This window comes from Amblyomma americanum, chromosome 10, assembly GCF_052857255.1.
Source record: "Amblyomma americanum isolate KBUSLIRL-KWMA chromosome 10, ASM5285725v1, whole genome shotgun sequence".
Lineage (NCBI taxonomy): Eukaryota > Metazoa > Arthropoda > Arachnida > Ixodida > Ixodidae > Amblyomma > Amblyomma americanum.
In genome coordinates this window covers 45,200,814-45,224,566 of record NC_135506.1, presented here as the reverse complement: position 1 = coordinate 45,224,566, position 23,753 = coordinate 45,200,814, and the positions used below count along the sequence as shown (strand labels likewise).

The window sequence follows — 23,753 nt, the reverse complement described above, 5'->3', positions numbered from 1 at the left end:
AATGCCCGGAATAATAAACGCAGTAAAAATTCGTTGAGGTGTACAAAATCGTGCGTAGCAACATCTCCAGCCGTGAACGCGTAATAAAGGAAGAAAATCTGCTTAAGATGGTTATCTACGCGTTTTAAGGTAGCTCTGGTATATCTCCGGTGAGTACATGTTTTCATATGTCTTGTTTTGCATATATAGCTACTTTGCATTGTCTAAAATCTGCTGATTTATTTAATGCGAATTTCTAATGAGAAGAATGAGTAGAGATACGTGCATGTGAGGGTTCAAAACACTAGTGAGTCACAATGTAGATTTATGGGATTCTGATCGAAATTGAGCATCTTGTAGGGTGGGATTATTCTTTCTGAAGCTTGGCATACTCCTTCAAAAATCAAGAAATAAAATGAAAATTACGCCCCAAATTGGGTAGACATTCACAAATTAACTGGTCATAAGAGCCTATCGATCAGGACGGCGGCGCGGACTTCATGCTATACGAGAGCTTCAGCTTTCAAGTGGCGGCCAACTTCAGTGCCTGTTGGCACTGAACTTTCCAGTGTGATCATACCACAGATCTTTTAGAACTAGACATGCGCTTAAATTCTTTGTTTGAAGCCCTTCGCCTTGAATTTGTCGCAGCTAGAGGTCGCTTTTCCTGTGTCGTAGCTTATAGAATTATTTATTTCGGAGCCGGTCTTTTTGCCAAGAAATTTTTCCGCGGAAGTTTCGGCATTTGCGTTTCAATTTACTGACCTCAATTTTCTTACGTGTGAATTTACTACTCAAGAATTCGTGGTTAAATTTATTGCACTTATTTTTCTTTCTTTTTTTACCTCAGTCTTCGTACACGAAATAGCGGCTTTCTTGGGGTGTTTTTATCTCTGTTTATAAACATTTTTTTCTCACCGTATGCTTTTTCTAATTTGGGAGTTCGTTTCTGCACTATAGCCGTTCTTCTGAAGGTTGAAAGGGGGCGGGTTTAAAGTTGTACAACAAGCGAATATACAAATTAATAAACGATTATGACAATATGCTCACCTCCACTCGCTTCACCGAGGGCCGAACTGCACAACAAAAGGCACACACAAAGCACCGATCGCATTCTGTTACTCAAACGTCTAAGGATCACAAGGCTGGCCTGGGGCAATTAGCTGAACTGTGGCACAGTGTGCACTTTGGGGTACTCGTGTCAAGCAACAGCTTATGTAACCTCGCAACTGCTATCAATCTTGTGATCTAAAGTCATTACAAGCGAATAAGATGCAACGAACGTTCTCAGCCGTGCAAGACACTTGGGCCAATAGCAGCCTGTTTGGGGAAACTAAAAGAACACAAAAGCTAACAACGGCCTTAAGGCTGTGAAACAACATGTACGCATGGCACTAAATTGGCTGGCGCAGTTATCTCTCTCGGCTGACGGCTCAGGGAAGGCAAGCACCGTGACCACAGATTTCCTGTAGGCATGAGGACCGGGCCAGGAAACGAGCTCTGCTATCGCTATCGTAAAAGGCCCGATTATTGTTCCGACGCTCACAATCGACGGACAATCGCTACGCATGAGCCAGTCGGTGACTTCGGCGAGTGGCTACGGTAAATGGTGCTGACCACTCACTCATGGCAGGTACAGTTGAGGACAAAAGTCTGTGCACCACTAGTTCTTCAAACGAAGCCGATCACCTCATTTATAGCCGGCATCTGGAGGCTGCTTTTGTGTAGATTAAAGAACAAAATTTTGACCATCTCCACAACTCTGGTCTCCAGCCGCCGGCTAATAGCAGAGTTATAGGCTTCGTTTGAAAAACAAGTGGTCCACAGACTTTTGACCCCGACTGTACAGCAGGGAATGCAATGTGACAGGCCTATGAGCACTTATGTCTTGGAAGTAAGTAAAAGAAAACAAAAAGCAGTCCCGGTTTCTAAGGGCAACTGTTGTCTCTCTGTTTTTACAAACATCTGACGAGCTCACAGTTTTATTACATCGGTTTTTTTTTATTTCAATCAGAACATTGCGAGCACCTCTTAATGCCCTTTCTCGGCTGACACTATTTTTTTTTTTGCGATGAAATGAAGTGTACAGGGGCGAAGCGCCTGGCACATTGCTCGCTGCATTTTTGCTTCGGTCCGTCGCTGCGGTCGCTGGCGCCACCTATGGAAGCTTCCTCTAACGTGATGTGCCTAAAGGAAAATGCCTTCCAGAAGAAAACGCCTTAGAAAACAAGTATTACCAAAATACTATGCTTTAAGAGAAAAGTATTTTCTGGAACTGGGGAGTCTCCGAGTTACTCATGTGTCCTTCAGAGCCGCTGCTATGAGGTAAAGCGTGGAGCCTCAGGAGTGCACATCGGAGCAGGCGGCGATAAGCATATTGGATATTGAAAGCATAAACCGATGGACGAGTTGGTTATGCACGATAACGTGAAACAGCGCATCGCCCACGTTATCACATTAGATATGCGTGGAGCGTTTCGCCGTGCTCCACGCACCAAAAAATGTTCGCAAATGGGACGTCGGTGCGCGCTCTCAATTATCGTTGTGTAGAAAGAGAAGGCACGGTTCGGCTATAGTTCTGGCTCTTTTGCCAAGTATTATCGGGATGTATGACCCCTACTTTTGTTTTTACATACTACAATGCTGCCTACGCAAAAACAAAAAAAAAATGAATTCGAAGAGGATGCTACGTGAGGTAAACAGACTTAAGAGCCGAAATATCTGTTGACATCGGTTGGCGTTCCATATATTCTCTGTCGGCGGCTGTTGGTGGTTACGGTCAAGACTATATTTTTGCCTTGTATAGGTTACCACATAATTAACGCGAACTGCTTTTCCGGATCAAGGATACTTACTGCTATCAGTCACTTGGGGGCATGTTCTCAGTATACCGTGTCCGCCTTTTTCCTGTGGAGCGCTGCTGATTTTACACGCCGTATATTGAAAAGTGCCGCCAGAAACGTGGACCAGATTCTGGCATAACGTTATGTGGAGTGCTATGGAACGGGGATGCTATGTCTACAGCTGAGTATATAGAAGGACAGAGCGAGTGTCGTCATGTGCAATCTATGGTCAGATATCATCGTTGAAGCCATCACAGAAGACACTAGGGGAGACATTGGCAGGATAAACATCGTGCATGCAGGGCTAAAGGACAATCAATGATCGAAAGGGTCAATCACTAAAACTGGGGTCCAGCTATTGGGCAGTTAGCGATACCGCTCGCACTCAACGTTGAACGCGTAGCATGCAGTGTAGGACCATTGCATATTTGACTACGAAAAAAAAAATGTATCACTATTGTGCTTTATGAAACTGTACTACGCCTTTCATGACTTGTTTGGTGTCTGCTTTCTCACTCCGAAATTATTTAATGTACATTAGAACTTTTTTTTATTTACGATGCCGGGTATTGTTTCTGGTACCGAGTTGCAAATGGTGCACCGGACGCCACAATGATGCACCGAAAGCGTGCGCCTCTGCTACCTAATTGTGACGAAAGCGTGATTGGCTGGACGACGGAATGATTTTATTCGTCAGCTTCCACCTAGAAACACGACGCGGATGAGTGGTAAGTGTAAGCGCATGGCATGGAAGCGGTGCTATTGTGTAAACGGCGCAACAGCCACGGTCATGTGCACCATTAAGCGAAATCAACTTGTATGATCGCGCTGCTAGTTGCCTGCGGAGATGATGAAAACATAATTTGCTCTCACAATTTGCCCCTACATCAATCGGACATGGTCCTCTCCCGAGACCTCACGTACAAATTGACACTTTTTGCTGGAAGCTTGGTGGATGTACAGAATTGAATACATTTACAAGCTGATGTCCCAAGTGACTCAAGTTATGGGCCTGAGACACAGAAGACGCCTGACTCAAGCAATGCGTAGACGCTTTGCACAACTCTGTGTAGCTCCTTGCCACACTTTACATCTTTAAGCAGTGTCTCTATGGAAGAACAACTACGGCAAAGCCTGGCTGAACCACCGCAAAGAATGTAAAATTTACCACAAAGCTTTGAAGTCCTACATCAAATGAACAAGCACAAATCACTGCATGACCGTACGAAGGCCACCTTGACAGCAGAATTAGCCAATCTAATTTGTATACAATTACAAATAATAAAATATCCATGATTCACAACAGTGGAGAAAACATGGTCAAAAGAGAGACCAGACAAAACAAGCGCTGACTTCAACTAAAATTTATTACGGGAATGGAAGAATATATACATCTCCGAATGTTAAAAAAAACAAAAACAGAAGAGCACAAATATTTGGAATATACCGGGAAGTTATGAAACAAACAAGCACGCATGCGCCAAGTGCCAATGAATCATTTATTTCCACCCCACAGCACGTTACAAAAGGTTCACAAGTTATAAAAAAAAATTCTACACTCGACGGTCTTCCGCGATGGCGAGGAAGTACTAGGTACAAGTGCGCTACTTTCCCGTGTTCGCTTTGTCGCAATGTTATTCTTGAGAACAACTATATACTTTACAGAGGCGAAATCGCTGTTTACGCAGCAGAGCTGCATTATCCATCGATACAATGCTGATGTACGCCACGCCCACGTCTCTACTAGTACTTACCTGCACACTTTCGCAACAATAAAAAAGCAAAAGCAAAGCTCAAGCACGTACAGCTGCTCTGTCCACAGCGCGAGCCAAATAATGAAATAAGTGAACAGGAAATGAAGTGCGCAGCTGCTACTGCCGTGCTACGTATTAGCCATCGTTTATGTGAGCCGCGCTGGAGCCGTTCAAGCATGGAATAAGCACCATTTTCCGCTGTGCCCTGAAGAGGTGACGGATCTGGACCGCATTCCTTACGTTGTTCGCGCTTCAGCGGTCGAGGTATCAATCCGGACATCGACAAGCACACCGGCATGCCTACGATTTCGAGCCGAAGCAGTCAGGACAGCGTGCGTCCGTTCCGTCCTGTATTCTTAGCGGGAGAAGCGAGTTCCACTTGCTCTTGCACTGCCAGAGGTGGCAGCCTGGACGTCACAAACATTCTCACTAGCGTCGAAAAGGTTTCGGTAGGCGCGGACAGTCGTGGAGTCGAAAGAAACAACAACCACTTCCTGCTGTGGCGTGGCCCATTACAACACTTCGTGGCTCGCAAGTCACACGGCGAGGTGGACAACAACGCATTTTCGAGCGTTCTGCTGCAGCTGAAAACGGCAGCGCTTCACACAGCACATCTCCAGGATTCCGCGTCGCTATCGCACACTGCATTGCAAACGCACTACACACAATGAACTGAAGAAATTGAGCGCCAATTCGTCGCGATGCCAGCGCCTCATATGACTGCCAATGGCTAGTGCCTTCCCCGCTGGCCCCATCCCCATGCCACCATTAGCGCCACGGCACGGCCGCTACTTACAGCGCAGAAAGCTTTCCCTTAGCACTGAGTCTGTTTCCCGTGAAAGCGAGAACGCTCGCGATTTCTGCAGCCGAGACGCAAGAAATTTGTTTCGAGCCGTCGATGCGGCCCGAGCGGCACGAGCGACGAGGTTCCAAAAAGTTGGAAAGTTTTCGCCGCTCCATCGCTCAATTCGCTTAGTCGCTTGCATGTAAACCAGTCATTACGCGCAAGCTTCACAACCAGAAAGCTGTTGAAGGACTCCGATTATATCCCGTCGGTAGAGTAGACTGTTGGCAGCAGGGGTCTCAGCGGGAACATGACCGTGCTGGAGAGCTTGGAATGCGCCGCGACAGGATCTTTGAAGAAGCAGACGATGCCCATAAAGCACTCTTTAAAGAATAAACGGAACTTTTGGTGGAGTTATTTCTTATTTCAGTTATGGTAAACCTCTTACTACAAACGTCGGCTACAACGAACAGAAGGCGTAAGACCGCAAAGTGGGCTGCACGGTGTACAGGAGATGCCGAGGAGCCCGAGCCGCTGTAAATATACTTCTGGTGGGTTGTCTCGGAGATGTTTTGTAGCCAGTTCAGTGGGTACACTGTAGCCTTCTTCGTTCTTCCTTTTTCCTACCGTTCCGTTGAACTGGTATACAATTATTTTTGAACATAATCTAAAAATATAATTACTTACCTCCCCGCCCTCATTGATTGCGTTCGCTAGTGTGGATTTGCCTGCAGGTCATCGTATACGCTGTCGACAAAGCTCTCCGCACACTGTGGCATTCAGAAGGCATGAAGCAAAATGGCCACGATAACCTGCTCGCCAGTATTCAGGCTGATGCCATGGCGAGCGCGACAACTCGGCAGCTGTTTTCTCCGGGAGAGTAGTCGCGCTAAAACATTATGGCAATTTGGAGCGAGTACGGTTTTTCTTTGGACTCGTATTTTCGCGAGCTCTCAGACAGAGTATGCGCTTTATTCAGAAGTTGCGTCTGGCTTTAGCTCCAGGAAGATCTTTCTTAAGAGTCTGGATCCTGTCCAAATTCAAGTACCATAGTCCACGCGGCAGGTCCTGTTTACAAGAGTACTTCTTTGTTTCATGATTACTCAAAAGTTATGGCTTAGGCGGCTGATGTTAAGAATGAGACGTGTGACGACGGTTACCGAACCTGAGCTACGCAATATACTTGTGTAGCCTTCGCCACCATCGAAGCGGAGTTTCAGAAACGAGCTGCAAGTCACGTTTTGCTACGTGGTTGCCAGGAAAGATCGCCAAGCAAACAATCAACCTTGCTGCGTGATTAAAGCGCTTCGAATGCAGCTTTTATCAAAACGAGAAGCGGTAAAGTAACTTTTGCACGCCGACAAGTGCGCAGAAGCTACACGTTTTTGCTGTGACCCTTAAATATGATAACAAAGTGCGTCACGAAAACAGAAGCAACGTGATCGTCGTTTCGGGTATATTACTTTTAACGTCAAGGTGCTCTCCTGATCAGCCCCACCTATGTACGCAGAAGATTGGTTTAGCTTGGTTTATATAACGGGGTTTAACGTCCCAAAGCGACTCAGGCTATGAGGGACGCCGTAGTGAAGGCCTCCGGAAATTTCGACCACCTGGGGTTCTTTAACGTGCACTGACATCGCACAGTACACGGGCCTCTAGAATTTCGCCTGCATCGAAATTCAACCGCCGCGGCTGGGATCGAACCCTCGTCTTTCGGGCCAGCAGCCGAGCGCCGTAACCACTCAGCCATCGTGGCGGCTTTAGGTACGCTGAAGAGAAAGTATAGACTAAAATGAGGCAACTCGAGGCCGTAAAGGCGCATCGCGGTTATCTTGCAGAAAGCATAGGCCTCACCAATGGTTGGCGCGTTAGGGAAATCAGGCTCTTCCCGTGCACCTTATGTGCTTGACTGTGAAGCATGCTTCGTTGCGTTGGTCTTTAAATGCTTACCGCGTTTCACTTTTTTGTGTCTTGCGCTGTTGCGACGTTCGAAAAGGAATAATGCTGCTATACGTGAACGATACGCCCTGCAGTGGAATCAAGTAGAGCGTAATCGTCACGAGCAGTAGAGAATGAATGTGGAAGTAGTGGCTGAAATGTTTATTGATTATCAGTTAAAAAATATTTAGGAAGCGATGAATTTTTTCAGCATGCTCAAGCTGAACCCAGGACCACGTCAATGGCCGGAGTGCGTGGGTTCTGTTTTTCGTTCAGACGTCCACTTCTTTCAGATTGGCGTAAAAACATGGCTGCAAACGGAAGAAGGCAGATGAAGAAATAAAAAAAAAATATTACGTACTGCAGATACCCGGAACAATGCACATATTGTTTGTAAACAACTTTGTTTTCTTGTTTCATTATCCTTAGTGAGACAGATTGCTAGTTTTTGCCATAACGCTGTCTCAGAAACCGCATAGCGAATATATTATTACCTGTAGGATGCTGATTTAAAAACTTGGAGAGCACTATGTTGAGCCTATTCATATATACGTATAGTGCACTGCACCAGTGCTGAATCACCATCGTTATAGTCCCATTATGGGTAACTTTAATATTGTGAGGGCATTCAGATTGTGTCCAATCACTTCAATCCTTATCCTATGGACCTATTACAATCTGATGCGTTATCAAAGACGTCAAGCACGTTTCACTAGGTAAAAGCACGCGTGAAACTTATGTCGGCAAAATTTTATTTTTCTTCTTGCCCAACAATTCTGGACAAAAGCATTTTTGAGCGGAAAACAGTTTATGAACGCTGTTTTTTCATATAATGTAACATTTCTGTTTAACAAGAAATATATCCGCAGGCCACCCGAATGAAGTCGTGCACTTCTTTTCCTCTTACCGTTTTTGCTATCGTCTTGCCCATTATTTTTCTATGACAGTCATAACTCCCCGATGCAATCGGTAGAAGCACGTTAGAACAAATATTTTGTTACACACCAGAAGACTGGAAAATCACGTGCAATATTTCCATAACAGTATCTTACAATTTTCCAATATTAAAAGTTTTGGTTCCGGAATGTTGGACATAGTTGGTCCTGAGAAGTTTTGCGTAGACGGTTACAGTTTACGACTCTAGATGTTTGCGGGACTCGCTTACCTTGATTTCGTCATACGCAACGGCTTCTTCCTTCGTCAGTCCTGCCGCTTCCTGCAGTAACAACATAAAGAAAAAGTAGCCTTGCGCGTTGATTTTAGATGGAAAAACAACTGAGTTATGAGGAGTACTGTTCAGAGCCGCGACAATGTACAAAAAGCTTAAACACTCATTACCCCACACGATGCGAACGGCAATCAGGAACCTACAGAGCGATCTGCGGTTCTGCCTGCGAGCCCAATGGTACATTGTTTAGCTCGCCTGTGTGCTATACTGCGAGAAAGTTTTTATTTGTGTGCCCCTCCTGTTTTAAGCTTTGTTGCTTTCTTTTTTTCTTTTTGTGAATTGTGGTCTTTGCCCCTGATTCACCAAACAAATGTGCACGCTTAGCTGCTCCGGTGAGCTCCAAATGACAGTCGGCATTCGCCGCATGTCTTGTAGTCGAAAGTGCCATTTGTAGTGCTTGCTGTTTAGAGGAATTCCTAATGTTGTTACTCCCCCTCAATGAAACATGTGATTCATGAACGCGAGGGCACTGTAATCTGTACAGGCAGACTGATCTTGAGACTGTATGTTGTTCTTTGCGAATATTTCAACAGTCTTCGCTTCTCAATGAACCAGAATTTCTCTTTTCGATACAGCAAGTCGCCTTCACATAATATATAATAAACCATGCTCATTTACGCGTTATAGAGATAATTTTAGAGTTATTCATTTCAAGGTTTATTCCTATCCTCACGCTGGTTATGAAGTCAAGCTTATTGTTTATTCAAAGCTGTTTTGTCTTCATTGTCTAGCGTTACTGCCGTTTCCTCCCTTCCATCGTTGCATTCACAGCAGTAATATAAACGGCACTGGTAAACACAAAGTTATGCGAGCTCTTTTGGATTCGCCGCCGACAGCTAAAAGAAAAGAAGACGTCTATTATTCATTCGGGGATTTATGCATGAGTGTAAGAACAAGGTATACAAGAAACAAGATGAAAAGTGAAGGTTGAGACAAGGAGAGGAAATCGGTATGTGGTTTTATAGTGTTTAACGTCACAAAGCAACTAAGGCTATGAAGGGCGCCGTAGTGAAGGGCTCCGGACAATGTCGACCACCTGGGGTTCTTTAACGTGCTCTAACATCGTACAGGACACGGAACCCTAGCAGTTCGTCTCCATCTGATTGTGACCGTCGCGGCAGGGATGCAAGAAAATTCAATCAGATTATTAAAGCCTATATTTAATTCTTCACCTTTAATGTTCACATATGCTTTGAGTCATTTGCTAATTTCCTTTAAAGGAACACTCGCCTAGTTTATCAAGTTTATTTTCAATACGGTGCTTTTGTAACAAAGCTTATTCCGTGCGTAGATTGTCTTTGAAGTTAAAATTCGGCAGCTTTTTTTTTGCGTGTCGTATTATGTTTCTTTGAGATGCTGGTGTTTTACACACATAGAAATTAGTCAGTACGAGAAACTGGAATTGGTTTGGACATAAATAAAGCGATAGGAAGAGGTGAAGATTTCTAAGCCCGGTACAGTAGCGCTCAATAAGTATTACTTAAACGTGAACTGCCTTTAGCTCCTATTTTTTCGTTTCTTAATCAATGCCTGCGGCTTCTAGGACGGCGATTTTACTATGGCTTTGGTTTTATTAAGACCGTGTGAGCAGTTTCCTTGTACATTTGATATGAACTTCTGTTGGGATATTACGAAAAATTGGCGCAGTAAAAACTGGAGGGGACACGTAGGCTTCGCATTAAGGGCATGATGCGATAGCCTTAATGGGTTAATACATGTATGTGCGGAATTGGTCATCTAAAATTTACATTCACAGAGCCATGCAAGTGCTCACACGACTCATGGCACAGTGGTGCAGTGGTTAAGCGAAGCGCCACTGCACTGCGGCGGCAGGGGCTGCAGTCGATGGGGCGTGCGAGACCCATGCTGCTTTTCCCGAAAAACGATTCTCGACCAGTCACCCTGCCATAGTGGGTAGGTTGGGATGGTGCTACTAGGTCACGTGACCATAGGTGGCCCACTTAGACTGCTTCTCAGGAAATTTCTCGCTTACGCCGCAGGGTTTTCTGCTTAACGGGACACTTAACGCTGTCTCGTTAATAATGCCTAGTTAAAACTCAGCAGTTATTTCTAGTCACTGGCAAGACGCACCTGCGTGTCAAAGGAGCACACGAAAAGAAATTGCAGAGGAAAGAAAAACAAGGAAACCAGCGTGTAATTCAACAGCACAAGCTTTGAAGTCTCATTTGCTAAGGCTATCATACCTTCACACGCTTATCCGTCTCTCTGAAGCATTTCTTCACCTGCAACAGAAGAAAAAAAATCCTTATTCATACACAAACAATAACAACACTTTGAAATGGCTGGAAATATTCTCGGCTGATATTGGTTGTTTAACGCGCACGATCTGTACTTGTAAGTCTTGGCCACCATTTCAAAATTTAATACACACAACTCAAATCAGCTTCGGTCGCAAGCACTACTCGAAGTGTCATATGCGCGAAACAAAACATAAACGGAGGAATAGATGGGCAGAAAGTGTCATACTTACTGCCTGCACTTTCTCAGCATGGTCCGCAGTGTCGATCTTAGCAGATGCGCACTTGGTGCCACCGGTTACAACAGGAAGCACCATCTAAAACAAGAATTCCCAAATGTGGAGGCATGTTAAACATTTTTTTGTTTTCGTCCTATTGTGCAGGTTGTATGGAAGGGCGTGTTCGAGCGTCGGTCACATAAAAGCTTTCATCAGTATATCTGCCTATACTACTAGTGGCTTTAGTTGAGGGTTAGTAGTGCAGCGCGAGCTAAGTCCATAATGCACCACAAAGAAGATGGCACGTGTGCTCACGTTAGATAACTTTTAAAGTTTAAAAACAAATAAGCTAAAATATGCTCTGTTCATAAAACGATGCATTTTCAATGAATCTTGAAGTATTCACATCGTACTTGGATCATACGACTTGTGTGTAATCGGGGCATGTAAAACTTCAGGTATCTCCAGTTTGTTCATAAATAGGTGGATCTATGTTTTGGAGAAGAAAGCCACGTGTAAGGCACGTGCAGCATATTTTTAACATAGCTATAATTGTATCTTAGTATTGAAGCTACTGATATGAGATGCTGTAGGAGCGTGAATTATGATCAAGTTTCGTATTTAGGGCCCTAAATTGGAGATGCCTCCGACACCACTTAAAAATGGAAGAAAGTACAATCGAAGGAACAGGAAAAGTAAGAAGTGAGAAGTTTCCTTGTGCAGATGAAATGTCTCATTCTTCTCCTGCCTCTGGGTCTAAAACGAGAGTGACAGCTACGCCTCTTCTTCCCTGCCATAACTATCCTCACTTAAAGGCCCACTAAGAGCCACGTGACCAGATAGGACTAAGGACTGGGCTCATACCTTTATCGGCCTGTTTCCTGCAGCCAAGTCAGGGAGCATTAATAAGGAAGGGAGGCTGAACGAATTTACTGCGAGACGTTTGATGAAGCCACGTTACCTTTCTGAGGAGGGCTGCCTCTTCTTCCGGATGTTTGGAGGTGCAGTCTTCAAAAATCTGTACTCTCGCATGTATGTGCCTCGACAGCTCTTCGCTGCCTGCGTGTTCGCGAATGGTCTTCTCTATGAGCTCCTTCACATCATCCGCTGCAAAACGGGCGGTAGTAAAGACAATCGTCATGGCCAGGCCACGGCAACAATCTCCGATCAACAATGCTGTTATGGAGATATGTATTTCTGCACTGCCCACAGCCGAGCTCTGGCTTTGACGTTTACTTTCGATTAGAGCGGAGCTCCAGAATTCCACCTAGAATTTTCGATGCCTTTTGCAAAGATTTCGCAGTGATAACTATATTCCGTTCCTCCTTCGCCTATGTATGAACACTCCACTACAAAACAAACATTTACTTTGCCTATTTTGATTACGTGACCGCACCGGGAAAGTCCTAGAGGGCGTCCACTGAGCCACATGATAGGTGCTTTTGTTGCCTAGCTGAATAACGCGGAGGTGTTTATCTGCGGCACCAACAGCGTTCGTCTCGCCTGAAGTCTGCTTCACAGAACCGCTGAAAGCGTAAACCGTCATTGATTTGGAGGTTTAAAACAGTCGATGCTCTATATTTTTTTCTTTTCAATCAAAGATGTACCATGTGGCATATCTCCATACAAGTAGCCGAGGAGGCATTTTATTGCAAGAACCCGAGCAGCCTCCAGCTCTTGGGGTTATCTGTTATTACACGAACAAGTCTTTCTTCCTGGTTACCTTGAGCACAACTTCTTTAAATATCTTGGTTATGCAGGCATTTGTGAACGCGCACGTCCAGACCAGGTGGTGCACGTCAACATCAGTGGGCAGCGTTGAACATTTTCGGCACATATAAGGATCTCAAGGTCGCAAAATTATTTAGAAGAATGTGGGCGGACTTAAAGAAAAGCAGTTTGAGCTTTCTCTATCTTGTTCTCGTGAGAGCATGAAGCAAAAAGGGCATGGCCCGACATGGCACCATGGCGGAGCACTAGCATGATCACGTTCATTCACCTCCCTTTACTGATTTAATTTACTGCGACGATGCAGTTCCGGTTCTCCTTCAGTGGCATTCACATCAATTTCCTTCTTCACAGTACTTCGTCACATGTCTTAAAATGATTCTGAAGAAGGATATTGATTTAATTCCAGTCACGTTCTATATCTGACTACAGCTGGCAATATTAATGAATGTGGATCACATTTTTCTTGCTGAATAACACAGCTTGTGTAATGAGGGCATGCTTCAGAGCTGTGCTTCATTAACTATTTCACCAAAAATGCATACCAGTCAAATGATGCTTCAAATAAGAACGCCTGTGACGACACTGCATCCCGGCTGGATGGTTTTTCAAGCCGATGGCTTGTTTTGCTTTGGCAGCCTTTTAGCTGAGCAAATCATCAGTATTGTCTTCGCAATCTCAAATGTGAAGATTACTGTGCGCGCAATACTCTTCAATGGAAATAGAATCGCGGCAGTAGTTAAGATTCCTCGAAATGACTTGGGTACCTGGGCTCAGGTTTTGTAGACGAGTCCAGCGATTTGGAATAAACATTGTGGCGAAACTAGAATTTCATCAAAGCAGTCAGTTTACGCCCTATGCTCCAAAATGAAGTTAAATTGCTGAATTCGGTGCGCTGCGAGCCCACTGATAGTGAGTGATGCAGTAAGCTATTGAAAATGCTGGTGTCCTCGTTGTTATGTTTGCTGAGTTTCCCCGTGTAGACATCATACGCGCTATTTTTCTTTCATGCCAGCCGTACTTAAAAACGTTGCTGTGACACTTACCTTCGTCGGCTACTGCCAGGCAGGTGATAACAGCACAGAGGAAGAGGACGAATATTAGTTGCATCTTGAAATGCTCTTCAAGTCTGCTTAGAAAGTGAAAGAAATCCCGCTCGTACACGTTGTCAGCACGAGCCGTAATAACTAACCCTCAGTTGTGATGGGAAGTGCGCCCCCGACAAGCCCTTATATAGCTTCTCGGTGGTAGTCAAGCCTTCAACTTTCTGATAGTCCTGCCCTCGACAAACAGCGCGGCGATCTTCTAAACTTGTTTGCAACCTGGCGCAAACAACGCTGTCCGCGAGGAGGTTTTCAGAAATCAGAGGGGAAAGAAAAAGATCTATTTGTATGCCTCCAAGGACTCCATTCCTGCAGAGGAAAATGGACGCTGCCAAGTTTCTTTGCTGTCAGGTTGCCGTCGAAGGCGGACATTGTGATGATTGTCTTCTTTCTGACAAGAACAACCTGTGTGAACAGGATATTGGCAATGCCTTCTGAACACATGACTACTGCTGTGAGGGGTACACTTATACAGAACGTTGATGATCACACCTAAATTTAAGCACCTGGACGTTGATTGTCAACAGACAGCCAGGGTGCTCCATATAGGCATTTAGTGTCCCAGAAACTTTTCCAGAATTTTCCTGAAAGAACAGAATTAGACGCTGCCTGAGACAGAAGAGTTTATTAAGGAGCATCAAGGAAACTGCTTTTTAGCTGACCCCATAGTATGTGGCATATTTTGCACATGCAGAGAGACTGCTCTGGCAGAGGTCTCTCGAAGGAACAGTTCGGTAAAGTTGACAAAAGAGTGCAAAAACTGTGAAACAAAGGACGGGTACAATTTAGTCCTTTCATTTAGGTTAAATCTAAATCATATTTTTATCGCACTTTGTAGTTGAGTCAAGGAGTACCACCTTCCTGCTATGACGAAGCGAAGCGTGCCTTTGACGAAGAGGAAATGCTGGGTGGGCGGATGGCTAAGCTGAGCAAGAAGAGGAACCAAAAGAAAAATTGAGTCGAATGGAATCGAATTAAATGGAATTTCTGAAAGGATATCGAACGAAACGTTGCTTATCTTTTCGCAGAAAAAAGCAGTAATGTCGACACCCGTGTTAAGCTTTTGTAATGAGTTTGCGTATTATTTGAAAGGCAATAAAGAGACAGGTCAGTAAAATCGCAGTTTTGACCATCACCGTGTTTTTGAGTGAATTATTTACTCCGGTCAATTTTTAGCACTCTCATTCTGTCAGAAGTTCAAAACAGTAATGTCATTTATTTTTTTATTTATTACAATAACGTGAGCAGCAATAATTAGGTACAACTTTTGCAGCAAAAACTAATGTACTGTTACTAAAAGAGAAAGCTTATTACTACAAAGGTACTGAATTTTTTGATACGCTCACATTTTGGAGCAGGCTAATTATATTCATTAACAATTAAGAGTAGAACATTTGTTTAAACTGCTCCTTAGAATGCATTAACTTAAAACGCAGTATTAAAACCAGAAATACAGGTAGAAAACTTAAATTTTTTGGGATCAACACCTACCATCAATCAATCAATCAATCAGATAATTAATCAGTTAATCAATTAATCAAACTTTTATTTTCTAATTCCAGGTTAGTGGCGGGAGGAGCACTCCAGCAAAGAACCCGTCGCATACTGCTTGCGTAGTGCTCTATCCCTTGATATGCCGTCGTCTTATACCTTGTGGTTATCATGGTATTTTTGCGTGTATTTTTTCAAGGCATCAGTCGTGTAATAACGCTAATTTGTGAATTTTTTCCTGCCATTCTCACCAATTCTACCAATTTCTACCGAACCCCTTCATATTCTTAGAAAAACACTATTGAGTGGAACTGATACTGAAAAGAAAATGAAACGTAGTAGCATCGGAGGAACGTTTTTATTTTCATGTCCGCCAACCCAGAACGTGGGAGGCGCGATCTGTCTTCAGAACGTGGAAGCGGGCCGAACGCCAAACCACGAAGACGGACGGAGCGCATGCGTTCTTCTCGCTCAGACTTTCGCTTCTGTCAGGCTAGCCAGAAAGCAGGCCTGCAAAGAGGTAAAACAAGACAGACAGCAAAAGTAAAAAAAAAATGCCATGAACTCAACAGTACTCGGAGCAGTTAACTAATGGTTAGTCAATTTATTCTCTCTAGTTTCTTCGTTATTCATAGCAGGTGAACATATTCATAGCAGCTGAGCCATTGTGGCAACTGTGGCCAGAAGCCCCGGCGGCGAATAAATTATGCAAGAAAAATCTTATTTGAATGGACTTCTCAAAATTTGCAGCATCAATCCTGTCCTGGATAACGTCGTAGCTTTGACAACGCCGTTTGATCACCGTCTTCGCAATCATATGCGCCTAATTAACAACAGAATAATTTATAAAGGTACAGTCTTTGTCAGAAATATACAGCCCAAGGAGATTGCTTCCAAGCCGTGTACTGGGACTATATAGCACATTTGAGAGTCCTAGGATTGGGAGGGTTGAGCACGTAAGTTCATCCCGCCTTCGTGAGATTAAGGGCCCTGAGTATGCAAGAGGAGCCGCGCTACAGGGCGCCGAAGCAGGCCGCTTGGGCTGAATACTTTTGACAAAGACTGCACTTCCTGGGGCTGCCGTAAAAATGCGATGGGTACATGGACCCAATCATGGAAAGTGTGCTCGCTTAAGCGATCGTTCGTTGTAGTGAAAGCTACATTGGCCACGAACTCACCGTTTCGCCGTGCTAGCTTTGCCACCGTGCTCGCGTTCCCACCGTGGTCGCACCGCACCACGTGACACACCACGTGATTGCTCACGTGACCAACAACTAGCCAGACGACCAGACTAACGTGGACTTGCAATCGAGATTAACGAAGGTTAACCAAGCTATGCCTTAGCTTTCGTTATGTATAACTCGGCTATTAAGCCACTGCCAATTTTTTTCCCTTCGCAAACAGAGTGAGTCGCTTTGCTAGTACAAATACGCAATGCCTACGGTACACTGCCAATGTAAAACTACGAGAAGAAACGATGCTGACTGAAACCCACGTGACCCACGTCAGCTCGCGCGACGGTTGAAGCAAGATTCTTCCTTACCTTGATTCCATCGTAGGCAAGATTTTCCTTCTCGGTCAGTCCTGCCTCTTTCTGCAGTGATGAGATAAGACAAAGCTTAACTGTTTTGCACTTGATTGAGTGGATTAACAGAAATGAATTACGAACGACATTGTCTTGGGAGATGGCAACATCGAGCCAATATGCAGCACTGAATCGCCACCGCAACGCAGACGGAAGCCTGGTGCCGAGTGTGTAAATTACACGGTCGTTTCCGATTGCTACAATGCATCGATTAGCCCCAGCTATGTGGTAGACTCTGAAAGATTTTGTTTCGTTGCATCTTTGCCGTTTTGACTTTTCGTTATTAGCTTGTTGCCGGTATTAAAGCTCTTGCGCCTGAACGAGTCTTCGCCTGAAAATGATAGGTACCAATTCAATTACTCGGCGTAAGTCTCACGTCCAACATTCTTGGACAAAAATTTTGAATATTAAAAAATTGTAAGGTAATGTTATGAAAATATTAAAGGTTCTAATCCATGCTTTCGATGTGTGGCGAAATATTGCTTTTAATGTTATTTCGTCGCTCGCACTGAGCAGTTGAGAGTGCCATACAAAAATATTAGGAAATTCTTTTTACGATAGCGAAGATGTTAATAGCAAAAAATGCAAGCCTGCCGACGGGAGATCTGCGAATATATTTATTTAGCTCAGCAGTGAAATCTTGCAATATTTGCAAAAAAATTGCGCTCATAAACTCTTCCCCATCTAAAAATGCTGTTGTCCAGACAATACCAGTTGTCCAGTTTGTCGCGCTATTATAGATCACTGTTGTCAAGAATTACCTGCTATTTTAGTGTTCGGCGCCATTTGTAATAGAGGACTGTAAATAAATTCTTGATACTGATTTTTTTTGTTTTTTTAACGTCCCTATAACATGTCATTCATAAAACCGAAAATAAAATAATTTTAGTTTCCTTGCCCCAAAGCAATACCTATCTATATGGCATCATTTGCTCACTGCTATGCTTTCACTAGTTTAAGTTGCCTCAAGAACAATGAAAAAACGAGGACGTTGCAGAGAAGAGAACATAGTGCGTAGAATATAAAATAAAACTCTGTAACTCGAGCGGAATTGCGTCTTAATGTTATCACATGTCCAACATAGTTAGAAATATTGTAAACTACTGTTATTGAAATATTACAGCTAACAGCTCATTCTTCCAATGCATAGCAATATTTTTCTTTTATAGTTGTGTCATCTTTGGAATCGAACTGTTAAGACAGCCATAGAAAACCATTGGGGAGCGCTTTTGACCATAGCGAAAACGTTAATTACAAAAAAATGCCAGCCTGCTCATGGGGGATCTACGGATATATTGATTGCTATATTTAAATCTCACAATATGTGAATACATTGCGTTCATAAATACTCTCACTTTGCAAAATGCTTTTGTCCAGAATATTTGGCTTTGTAATGGAGAGTCATTATTTTCAGGCGTCTTCGATTCGTCCCTGAGCTAGAATATGAATTCAAGTTTTTTTTATGTATGGAACTTTTTGCATACGGTCTCATGCTACGGTTGTTACTCTCCGCTTCATCGTTCAATCCATCCTGCATAATCAGCTCTTACAAACGCTGAGCAGTAATCGATGAAAGACGTTTATTATCCGGCCCGTGAATTATTAGGGAGCGCGGAATCAAGGCGGGGAACTTTAGCCGTGTGATTGAAATAATGTCTACTTTGCCTAAAATGTTGGAATGCGAGGAATTATTTCAGAAATTCTTTTAAGACAAACTAGCTGATACATCGCACATATTTATACAGGTCGCAGAGTAAGAATTTCGCATCTTGAACCCAGCTCATCTCTGTGATCTAAGCTTCACAGTCCAGTTAACATTTCAGATTTCGTTCTATTGTTCCTGTTTCGCGCTATTTCATTCAGATGCTATAGTGTTTACGCAATGCCAGTGTGGTGAACCCAGGAAATTTCAGTTGTATCAGCGATTTAATTTAAGTTAGCGTCGGAGCAATATTTCAAGCTCTGCGGACTGCGAACCATCAGCAGTTTCTTTTTTACTTGCTCGTGGCCTGTGCTGGAGATTTCTTCGTGCCAATTTTACGAACACGTTGATTGCTTTGTTATTTCGTTAGCTGCTCGGTATTTATTTCAGAGCAACAATAATTATAATACTACAACAATACAGGCAACATTTATTCATGGTTCTGTTATATTTAAGTAATTTTGCTTCACTGGAAACACGCGAAGAGTGCAAATGCGCAGTAAAGACAAACAAGATACGAAACTTAATCCTAAGCAAAATAGTGTTATATTTCAGCTATAAAGTAATTACACTATCATTTTACTATTGATGGACACCACAACGAGAAAAAAATTATAAACGATGACTGCTGACATGGCACCGAAAAAAATTCCCAGTTACTGGCGGAATCATACCTTTGCTTTTTCCGATGCCTCCTTGTAGCACTGTCTCTCCTGAAAAACAAGAAAGGAATATCCTTATCGATCACTATTCGGTAAACAGCCCGACGAGGTTTTGGGTTCAGAGGACTTATGCTACCCGTATGAGCTTCTCTTAGTTGCCCAAATCAGATTTAGGCACACGACCCACAAAAAGCGGCATAACCTTGGCAAATCAGTGAAGGCAATAATTAAAATTCATTATTAAACAAATATTATGAGCATTATGAATATTATGAAAGATATTCAGTACGCAGTGAGCGTTACGCTTACAGCGAGTTCTTTTTCAGTAGGGTCCGAGATGTCAGACTTCGTAGCTACGCACTTCGTGCCTTCCGTGGAGACCGGAAGAGTGACCTGGAAAGAGGAATCCTTAAATGAGCACAATTAAGCGAACGCAACCATACAGTCTACTATCGAGTCGGCTAGCGGAATTTTCATACCAAAAACGTGTTTTAGGCATGTGTCCCGTGTGAATGTGTCAGATTAGATCTGCTGATGCCAAATGTTCAGGGAGATAGGTGCTGTGGTAAGATTTCGTTGTCAGTCATGAAATTTAGCCCTTTCATACAGCTGTTGAGAACTAAACACGCGAGTACGTAGGAAACATAGGTGAAACAGTTGGCATGCAGAATATTAACGTACATGCAAACAAACACGGGAACAAACAGACGCACTCAAAAGTAGAGAATATTCTAATACTGGACAGCCAAAATGATGCACGAGAAACAAACGCTTACACAAAGAAAGAAACAAACAAATGAAAAGAAACATTCTAACAAGCTTGTAATCAAGCTTCCTTTTCGAGCGCTCATGGGGCAACAAAATGATATCGATGGCAGCGCTTCGCCTTAACTCCATCTTTTCATAGCCCCCACCTCCCTCCCATTGCAAAACCCACCTCGATAACGTGAGCTACGTGGGTCGGGATCAAGAGGGTGTCGTGTCGATTCTTGTAGCAGGCCAGATATTGTTTTCAGGCCAACCTCTCTGCCTTCCAAGTCAATAAACAACCCCTATCTGTGCTCACTGTCGGCAGTCACTCAGCGTGGCGTTTTTACGCCAGAAAATGTGGGAAAATTCTGTCAGGCCACACTACCTTTCTTAGCAGAGCTGTTCCTTCTTCGCCATGCTTGGAGGCGCAGTCTACAAGTATCCTGGTCTTCGACAATATCTTCTCCGCCAGCTCCTCGCTGCCGGCGTGTTCACGAACGGCCGTCTCGATCTGCTCCTTCAGTTCGTCCACTGCGTAATGGTCACTTGACGTTGATGATGATGATAGTGAATTCTTTATGGCGCAAGGGCAGCTTTGGCTAAAAAGCGCCATGGCACAAGGTCGACTTTCATTTCACAAGGTGGGGTCAGAGACCCATTTCCCAAGCATTGCACCCTAAAGAAGCCGAGCACCAGACCAGGGGAAAGCTTGTACCCACTGTATTACCGGTGGGTACCCGGCGGCACTGGGGATTGAACCCCGCACCTGCCGCATGCGAGGCGGATGCTCAAACCACAAGGCCACCGCTGCGTAATGGGTGACGTTGAGGATTGACGCTATAAAACCGGCTTCCTTGTTAACAGAGTTCGACAAAAAGGAATTGCCCAATGATTGTTGGAAAACGATCTCAAGATTTTGCTCGATTTGTGCCTGGAGGTGAGAAAGACGAATTAGTGTTTGTATTTACTTTTACCAGACAACCGGTCGCAAGAAATGCACGAGAAATGTTACAAATGAAATATTTTGGGGCGGCAGACGAGGCAAAAGGCGTTTGAATTACATGTGAGAATATCTGACATGCTAAAGAGGCACTCTACACGCTGCTTTCTTCTCCGGGTCATTGTAGAAGTTGACGTAGATATGGCGGTGTGCATTTCACCGCGTGCACAAATGAAACTGGCGAGGCAATGTGCTTGTTTGCTATATTACACGCGCCCAGTTTACTTAGTTCGTACATTAACTGATAGACACTGCAGTATGCACAGGGAAGTGCGGTCAACACAAAGCCAACGTTGAACGAATAGTAAAATTATTTCAGAATCAAAAAGGCAAACATGGATTAATTTGCACGTACTATAAGACGAAGCGCTGCATTACAAACAAAACAGAAAAATGAACGAAATCTCAATACAAGGCTGCATATGGTTTAATTCCTCTAAAGAAACTTTTTGGCTATGCTTTGTCAGTACAAAGCGACTGAACACTGAAGGAAAAGCCAGTCGATTGCAGAACTATGTTCTAAGAAAAGAAATGGTGCCGTAACTGTCTCACATATCTCGGTGGACACCCGAACTGCGCCGTAAGTGAAGGAATAAAGGAGGCAGGGAAAGAAGGAAGAGGGAATTGAAAATTGAAAGTTGGATTTTGTGGAAAGACACCGCGGAGCGGCGGAAGACCCTTGGCTCGGTGCAATAAGCGGCGCATGCGCAGTAGTAACAAGGGACGCTAACCCAAAATGCGCCTTTGACTAGCCTAGTGTAGCTTTCGCTACAGTAATTAATTTCCGCTCATATCTTCTTCATAAGTGTCGGTTTTGTTACTACCAAGTGCCGCAACAATCATCTGGACCATGAATATCCACGGTAAATGTTTTGCTCACTGTCTCTACCCGCCGCGGTGGCTCAGTGGTTAGGGCGCTCGACTACTGATCCGGAGTTCCCGGGTTCGAACCCGACCTCGGCGGCCGCGTTTCGATAGAGGCGAGACGCTAAAGGCACCCGAGTCATGCCCGAGCGAAGCGAAATGCTATAGGCGCCCGAGTGCTCTACGATGCCAGTGCACACCAAAAATCCCCAAGTGCAAAAATCGATTTTTTTAAAGAAAATAGCGCAGTATCTGTCTCATATATCATTGGACACCTGAACTGCGCCGTAAGGGAAGGGTTAAAGGAGAGAGTGAAAGAACAAAAAAAGAAAGAGGTGCCGTAATGGAGGGCTCCGGAATAATTTTGACCACCTGGGGAACTTTAACGTTCACTGGCATCGCACAGCACACGGGCGCCTATGCGTTTCGCCTCCATAGAAACGCTGCCGGCGCGCTCGGGTTCGAACACGGGTACTGCGGATCAGTAGCTGAGCGCTTAACCACTGAGCCCCCACGGTGGGTCAACACGTGGTCGAAATTATTTCCAAGCCCTCCACTATGGCGCCCTTTTCTCTCTTCTTTCACTCGCACCTTTCTACCTTCCGTCACGGTGCGGTTGAGGTGTCCACGAAGACGTTGGACAGTTACCGCGCTTCTCATTTCCTGATAACGAATCATTTCATAGTACTCTATTCTACACAGAAGAAATTTCCCTCCAGTGGACACCTGCGCCGAACTTTCAAGGGGAAAGTTATCTTTGTTTAGCTCATAAATGCTCATAATATAAAACGCACTTGGAAAAAAGTATTTGCTGCTCTGCTGGCTTCAGAAACACAACAATTCTAGTGACAGCCTCCTGCCGCCCCCCTAGCCTGTAGAAATAAAAAGAAAAACAATTATGCGTGCCCGTGTAGCGGCTGGAGGGGCCTCATAAGAAATGAGGAACCTATTAACGACGTTCCGGAGCTGAGAGATTGAAAGCTCGATTAAAGAACAGTTAAATCCGCTTTCTTCTAGAGTCCAGTGTGTATCTTTATTTGTAAGAAATACTTTATGCCAGCAGGCACGCTGTCGAAATAAAAAAAAAATTCCACGTTTGGTCACTCCCGTCAACCAAGCAGCGCAGTGCTATAGTGAGCAAAAGTAAGACTCTTCTCCAAGTTCCGACAAGTGCCACTCTGCGTGGGGGCGCCACCTGACAAAGCACTTCTGGTGTCGAGACATGCGTAGTAGGCCTGTCTCGACAGCACTGTACCAATCGCTGTAAATTGACTCTTACCTTCATCGGCTGTGACGAGGTACGCGAGGCCAAGACAGAGACACAAACAGAAAATTGTTTGCATGTTGCCGGTCTGTAAGTCAGATAGCCAATTTAAAAAAATACAAGCTGTAGGGGCGTTCAGCAAGAGTTCGAATGACTGACACCGATGAGGTGAGCAGTGCGCGTCTGACGGGGCTTTATATAGCCCCTCGGAGATCACCAGGCCTCCAGCTTGACGACACCGTTGCCCTCGACACACAACACGGCAACCTTCTAAACTTGTTTGTAAGGTAGCGCAAACGGCTCTCCGCGCGAGGAAGTTTTGAGAAATCAGAGGGAAAGAAGCGACCATTAGACCGCCTCCAAGGCCACTGTTCGTGCAAAGGAATATTGGCGTCGCCTCGTTTGACTGGCGTCGAAGGCGGGGAGTTTGATCATTCTATTCTGGAGGAAACTAACGTGAAGTTTCAAGAAGATCTTGGCAAATAGCTTCTAGACACGAAACCAAAAGCCAAACCAAAACCAAACCAAAACCAAAAGACGAATGAGATATCGCGCGAGAACGATAGCAGCTGTACATTAATATTCAAAGTATCATGTAGGCG

At 44.3% G+C, this 23,753-nt stretch overlaps 2 protein-coding genes across 3 annotated transcripts in view; both read right to left on the bottom strand.

The window, feature by feature from the left end:
* The window catches only part of LOC144106540 (uncharacterized), a 51,560-nt gene extending 28,233 nt beyond the window's left edge, over nt 1-23,327 (bottom strand). Inside the window, exons 1-6 of one of the 2 annotated variants that reach the window (XR_013309041.1) lie at nt 23,167-23,327; nt 20,409-20,554; nt 19,583-19,666; nt 19,286-19,324; nt 16,868-16,918; nt 15,727-15,834 (exon numbers count right to left, since the gene is read on the bottom strand). Coding sequence is in view for 1 of the 2 variants with exons in the window: in XM_077639386.1 (XP_077495512.1) it covers nt 15,796-15,834; nt 16,868-16,918; nt 19,286-19,324; nt 19,583-19,666; nt 20,409-20,554; nt 23,167-23,230 (423 nt within the window). In the remaining variant the exon portion in view is untranslated. Of the gene's footprint in view, nt 1-15,663; nt 15,835-16,867; nt 16,919-19,285; nt 19,325-19,582; nt 19,667-20,408; nt 20,555-23,166 lie in introns of those variants that run through there. The other variant, XM_077639386.1, reaches the window with a different exon arrangement.
* Nucleotides 7,445-13,947, bottom strand: LOC144106870 (uncharacterized). The gene is made up of 6 exons (XM_077639817.1): nt 13,777-13,947; nt 11,964-12,109; nt 11,018-11,101; nt 10,731-10,769; nt 8,464-8,514; nt 7,445-7,609 (listed from the first exon to the last, which is right to left on the bottom strand). Exons 1-6 carry the CDS (start codon nt 13,838-13,840, stop codon nt 7,571-7,573), a joined length of 423 nt encoding a protein of 140 aa, XP_077495943.1. The 5' UTR covers nt 13,841-13,947; the 3' UTR covers nt 7,445-7,570.
* Nucleotides 23,328-23,753: the final 426 nt, after the last annotated feature.